This window comes from Salvia splendens, chromosome 8 (assembly GCF_004379255.2).
Source record: "Salvia splendens isolate huo1 chromosome 8, SspV2, whole genome shotgun sequence".
Classification (NCBI taxonomy): Eukaryota; Viridiplantae; Streptophyta; class Magnoliopsida; order Lamiales; family Lamiaceae; genus Salvia; species Salvia splendens.
The window spans coordinates 13,309,112-13,315,777 of record NC_056039.1 but is presented as its reverse complement, the minus strand read 5'-3'; the positions used below and the strand labels follow the sequence as shown (position 1 = coordinate 13,315,777).

The window sequence follows — 6,666 nt, the reverse complement described above, 5'->3', positions numbered from 1 at the left end:
GGTCATACTCTTGCCCTAGGCCACCCAAGAGATGCAGTACCTGTTCTCCATCAGAAATCCTACAGCCAACTGAACCAAGAAGGTCAAAATAAGACCTCATCTTACTCAGATATTCACTCATAGAAAGTGTATCTTTCTTGAGATTTTGCATTTGCTGCCTATATTGCATAATTTTTGCTGTCGATCTGCTAGCAAAGTTGGTTTCAAGAGCACTCCAAATATCTCTAGCTGATCTGAGACCAACAACAAGTACAAGTGCTCCTTCAGAGAGTGAAGACAGTAACCAGCCAGCAACCCTTCTATCTTGCCTCTGCCAAGCTACATATGCAGGGTTCAGCATCATTGCGCCTTCAACTGGATCTGGAACCATCTGCGGTGGTGGTGTTGCTTCTCCTGTGAGAAAAGCCTCGAGGCCATAACCACATACTGCAACATCCACTTGCTGTTGCCACATAAGGAAATTTCCATCAGTAAGTTTCACTGAAATGGGGGGTAATTGTGAGAAAATAGGAAGTGCAGAGAGTGGAATAGAATTGGCATTTGAATCGTTTGATTCTGCCATTTTGGAAAAGATACAAAACAAGAAAGAGGCTAGGAGAGACAGGATCAAAGAGATCCTGCTCTGATACCATGAAAACAATCAAACAAATTCATGAAGAAGAAAGCCATAAGATATATTTCTAGTTTTAGCAAGAGTGTGTATTGTCACTGTTCCATTTCATGAAATACGAAGAACTACATCACACAACTATATAGCATAGATTAGAACCATCTAGAACTACTTCTTAATCTATGTACTATCATTTAATCTCTTGCTTAACAAAAGTAAACATAACAGAATCATGAACGGCTCTTCTTCAAGGCTCCTTGTACTGCCACGTCCCTCCATGTCCTCTTGTGGTCCAGGTGCACAGCTGGTGCTTGACTAACAACCTCAGTATCAGATTTGAATGGCACAAGATCAGTCCTTGCAATGTCTCGTGCTCCATTTCCTTTCACGTGACCAATAGCCAGATCATCTTTATGCAACATTGTAAAACAAGCAACCTTAGCATCTCCTTTGGACTGATCTTCAACAAACTGGAGTCCCCGGCGTTTCATGGAACTTTAACACCAACATCGTCTCCGGGGCTGGTGGACCGGCTTAGGAAAATGTTTCCAAGGTTAATAACATATACATTTGGTATTTATTTTGATTTGTGAGTTTGATATACAAAAAGGCACTTTTCGTGGGTATTTAAGAATGCTCGTCGTTACATTTTGAATTATACTGTTATATGATTCTACAGCTTCCACCGCAGGATAACAAGCTCTGCAACGCTTACTACACTGTAGGAGACCCGGAATTCCCCCGGCTGGCTCAATTGTTTGGCCCGACGACCGTGAAGAAGGAGGGTCACGAAGTAGTGATTATTTCGGACAACACAATTCCAAATCACTGGCCAACCATGCATCCTCACCAAAGCCGTCCACTGGCTTCACCGACACTAGTGGTTAGTGAGTCCGTCTACTCTCCGATAACGGTTGACACCAAGCTACGTCGCAGGTTGTTCGATGACTACGACGTTAATGTCGATGGGGGTTCAGCTCAAGAGGCACTGCCGGTTTTTCATGTGCCAAACTATGAGGGAGTTCTAGTCCCAAGATGCTCCAAAAAAGAAATCAACTAAGCCACCCAAGAACAACCTCAAGTCCTCTGACTCTCCCCACGGAAGTTCGTGCGGATCGACTAGCAGACGTTGATGGTGGAGGAGTGCCTTCAAGTAGCTTCATGAGTACCCGGTTTCCAAATTGTTCACTGACCGGTTATCCTTTACTATTTTCAGTCTAGGAAGTAAGTTTGTGCATGGTGGAGGAGTGTCTTCCAGTAGCTTCAAAATGTACCCGGTTTCCAAATTGTTCACTGACTAGTTAATCGAGATTTCCACATCATATACCAGCTCAACATATAAATATGCATAAATATACACCGTTGCACCATACACAATGATATAAATACAAATGCAACAAAAGCTTCAAGCAATATATTGCAATTTAAATTAGCAGATATTTCAATGGGGCACCACAGATTAAATGTTTTCCACTGAAGTTAGCCTCAAAAAAACATTAAACAGTAGTCTAACATCGACACAAGTCCAGCGCCTATACGTACGGGTATTTAATCCCCACAAGCACAACAAAAAACATAAGTTTGGCAGCCATTAGGATTACAACTAGGTGTCGACACCAAAATTACTAAGTAGCTGAAACATCTCTACATAAACTTCACAAGGGCTCGAAGCACGTATGCACTGCGATCCTCATCCTGCATTCCAAGGAAAAAATCCAAACGCTCTACCTTTTCAAGTAGGATTTCTCCCACATCAAACTTCTGCTTACGAGTGAGACCAGGAAGTCTGCCTAACAGCTGGAATACGTCCTTTCGAGCTTTACTGAGATCGAATTCATACCCAATGCGAAGGGATAAAGTGTCGAGCCTCTTGTTAGTATCCTCGTGCAGCTTCTCTAGCATGTGGACAAGGCCATCAGTGCCAAGCTCAGACAACTTCTTCTTATTTCCAACGCTGCCAGAAGTGGCGTTGGCCCGACCGCCGTGGCTGGTGCTGTTAGCCGCACCCGCCGGAGTAGGCGTTCCACCCAACGGGTCCATGCTTGGCTGATCATCCATGGTTGGTTGATCATCCATGCTTGGCTGTTCATCAGGGATCACTTGCTCTCCAATGGCACCAATTGACTCTTGCACTTGTTCGAGAGAGTGAAGATCATTAACAGAGTCCATGTAATCCGCTGCAACTGTGCCACTAGCACGTTCCTTCCCGAATATTACTTGCCAGTGCTCCCAATAGGGCCAACACTTGTTCCTCATAAAACGAGCATCTTTATCAGCCTACAGTCAAGATAAAAACAAGTCTTAACACATATTTAAAGCTACTTACTCCAGCACACACAATGTTAACAGTTCAGAAGTTTCAGGCAAAGAACTAAAACAAGTCTAACCTTCACAATTTGATCCCATTGATCGTCATTACAATCGATTTTGTAGTCGCCCTTATTGTTAAACCCTACCCCACTTCTATTCAGAATAAGAGCCAACGACCCATACATCCTTTTCCAAGCTGTAAGTTTTGAGGTGATGTGCGGAGAGCCCTTAATATCAGTCTTTGGAAACCGACTTCGCATTGCATCTTCAAGCTTCGTAAGATATCCACCTCGAAACCCATTGTCGGACTTCCAACCATGGGCAACGATGTCCTTCAGTGCTATAACCAGTGTCTCCTCCTCTCGATCAGTCCAGCTTCTTCTCGTGCGGTCTCCTTTCCGGTCTCCTTTCCTCTTGCGGTTTCGTCCCAAGTGATCATTGATCACTACAAAACAATATCGTATGAATTTGGTTCATATTTTCATTCAATCAAATAAATATTTTCATTCAATCAAAAATCAATCCATTCAATTCCAGGAAATCTACATATAACAGGAGCATCTAACACTAAAAAAAGGAGCTACTAATACAAAAAAATTGGACAACTTGAATTGAAGCTAAAAGAAACTTGAAAAAATGAGTACATACTTTGTTGACTCCCAGGATCTTCCAAACTGAATTGGGTTCTCAAATTTTCCATGGACAGTGCCTTCAAACAGAAACGCAAAAAGATGAAATAAGTAAACCGCGTTTCAACGCCGAATTGTTAATAGCATTTAGCCGGAGGCTACTTACCGGCGCCGGAGAGTTTGCCATCTTGACAGAAATCGGACCACAAGCACTGAAATTGGAAGGGTTTCGAAGCAGGAGGCGCAAGCTTCACAAATTTGAGGAGGGAGCAGTATAAATTGCTAGGGCTGAGAAAGGATAAAAACGGAATTACAATAGCTTATAAGGGGTATAAATGGAAAGTTGCATTTAAACTCATGGTGTATTAAACACCAACCAAACACCAAAAATGTTAACTTATCAAGTAAAAATCGAACCAAACAACAAATTTGGAAATGCAAAAGTCTGAAAAGGGAATTGCCTATATGACTTCTCCCATTTATAAAGAAATGGTATAAGGCAATCCAAACACATCCTTATACTCCACAAGGGCATTTTTGTTGGCATACGCTTTATTACTGTTAATTATAATCCCAAACCAAAAGTTTTAATTCCCAATTATAATGATAGAGGTTAGAAGAGATAGAAAGTCAAAGGCCAAAAACGCTCTTTTCATTCCTTCTATAAATGCAGCAGTTTCTTTTCCTGTATAATTTAAACTGATTTTTCTAATACATATCTATACATTTCATAATTTAATAGATTAAATAAATATTCTAGTAACAGGGGCATCGACACTATTTATATTTATAGTCTAAACAAACTGCCGGATAAGATGATGTAGTGTAAATTAATTAATATAATCAGTTTGATCTAAATAATAATATTTAAATTTAAAATGGCATTTCCTAAATACCCCACAATCTCCTTATACTCCACAATGGCATTTTTGTTGGCATACATTTTATTACTGTTAATTAGTTTTGGATCAACAAATTATTTGCTTGATTATAAAATAATTGATCATAACCGTCATGTCTCTTGAAAATCTTAACGTTATCTATAACTTTTCCATTTCCACTCCCCTAAATTATTAATTTATTATAACAACAGTAAAAACCGTACACATTATAATTTCATTTAAATATTTATAATGGCACATTATAATCCCAAACCAAAATTTGTATTCCCAAAGTGCCCCAAAACTCAACTTTTATATATGTATAGATTACTCCTAATTGGGTATGAAGTAACTATATATATATACACCTAATTTAGACCACAATTTTAGCTCTTATTTATCATTTTTTATAACTACATCACAATTATCATTATCATTGCTTAATAAAGTATGATCCTAATATCCTATTTCGTTCATAATACACTCATTTGAATTGATCAAATTAAAAATATAATAAAAATGGGTTCGTCATTCCACTTATAACGTATCCAAACAATTTATTAAAATTTGTGTCCAAAATAATTGGATCAATACTTGGTGGTGGAGAGAAGACAATTTCTTTGAAAAGTGTGTGTTGAGTTGGTTAATTTGAGGCTTCTTGATATTAATTCTATATTATTAAGTCCGTAATTTATTTTACTCATTTTAGTCCATTTCAATATTAGCATCACTTTGCCCCTAGCAACTGTGTCAATACATGGTGGCTAAGTATTAATTTATTAATAAAAGTGTCAAAGAAAGCCACAACTTTAAAAAAGATGATATTATTTTTTCAAGTGTACACCCATTTCAAGATACTTATTGCTAAGAATTCCACGACAAAAGGGGTGAATAGTCAATGATATAACATACAATTTTCACAATTTTTTTATATTAACATAGTGTAATACAAATATCAACACAAATATCTTAAAATATCAATTTTACTTTATTGATATTGTACATGCATTATATTGAGATTTTTTATGCATTTATTGATATAAAATCTTCTTAACAACATATATCAAAATTAAAGTAAAAAGGCAAAACACATTCATAGATCCTTATACTTTAATCAAAATGTTCATTGGATCCTCGTACAATTTTTTCGTTTTAATAGGTCCTTATACCTTTCTCATAAATTTCATCACATCCTCGTACAATTTTTTCGTTTTAGTAGGTCCTTATACTTTGATTATCACTTTTATTAGGTCCTTATACAATTTTTTTTATTTTAAGATATTCGTTTAATTTTATCTTAGATAATAATTTATATTCAATTAAATTTAATGAACCTTTTAATTTTATTATTTAACTTATCTTATGATTATAAATATTCAGGGAAACGTATCTTTCAATATAAATATAAATAATCAATTGAAAATTCGGATAGTTATTCTAAAAAAACTTCGATTTTAATCTTCAATCATCAAGGTTAACCTTTTTATTATTCTCTACAACTTATTAAGATTATTGGATAACAAGATGATATTATCTTTATAGACTATGCTAAGTTAAATAATGGAATATGAAAAGTTTATTAAGTTTAATTAAATTTAGATTATTATCCAAGATAAATGTAAAAAAGTCCCTAAAATAAAAGATTGTACAAGGACCTAATGAAAGTTATGATAAAAGTATAAGGACCTACTAAAACGAAAAATTGTACGAGGACCTGATAAAATTATTATGAAAAGTATAAGGACCTATTAAAACAAAAAAATTGTACAAGGACCTAATGAACATTTTGACTAAAGTATAAGGACGTAAGAATGTATTTTGCCAAGTAAAAATTATAAAATTTCATCATTCAATCAACGTCAAACATATGCAATTGAGTCTCGTTATAAATCTTATGAAATAAGCTTTAATGTGATACTTCATATTTTTTTATGAAAAATAATTTAGATCGAAAGAGTTGTGTAAATTTCGATTTTTCTGATGATTTTGAAGAGCGAGAAAGTGGTTAGTTTTAACTACTACTCCCTCCGTCCCACAAAGATTGTCTCACTTTGACCCGAGACGGATTTTAAGAAACGTAATAAAAAGTGAGATGAAAAAGTTCGTGAAAGGTATTCAAATTTTATATATATATTTTTTATAATTTTCTTTTAAGGGTTTTCGATTTTACCCAAATTTTACATAAATTGCTTTCTAATTTTTTTTCCTGCGTATGTCCCTGCAGTTGTTGTCACCG

General features: G+C 35.9%; 1 protein-coding gene across 1 annotated transcript; it reads right to left on the bottom strand.

The window, feature by feature from the left end:
• Positions 1 to 2,014: 2,014 nt before the first annotated feature.
• Positions 2,015 to 3,873, bottom strand: LOC121745272. Its single transcript, XM_042139104.1, has 4 exons — positions 3,716 to 3,873; positions 3,569 to 3,629; positions 2,998 to 3,365; positions 2,015 to 2,887 (listed from the first exon to the last, which is right to left on the bottom strand). Exons 1-4 carry the CDS (start codon positions 3,734 to 3,736, stop codon positions 2,255 to 2,257), a joined length of 1,083 nt encoding a protein of 360 aa, XP_041995038.1. The 5' UTR covers positions 3,737 to 3,873; the 3' UTR covers positions 2,015 to 2,254.
• Between the last annotated feature and the right edge of the window lie 2,793 nt (positions 3,874 to 6,666).

Coding starts and splice junctions, on each gene's coding strand:
- LOC121745272 (XM_042139104.1), bottom strand. CDS start 3,736: ATGGCAAACTCTCCGGCGCCG. Junction 3,630..3,715: donor TGGCAAACTCTCCGGCGCCG/GTAAGTAGCCTC, acceptor TTCTGTTTGAAG/GCACTGTCCATGGAAAATTT. Junction 3,366..3,568: donor AGATCCTGGGAGTCAACAAA/GTATGTACTCAT, acceptor ATTGTTTTGTAG/TGATCAATGATCACTTGGGA.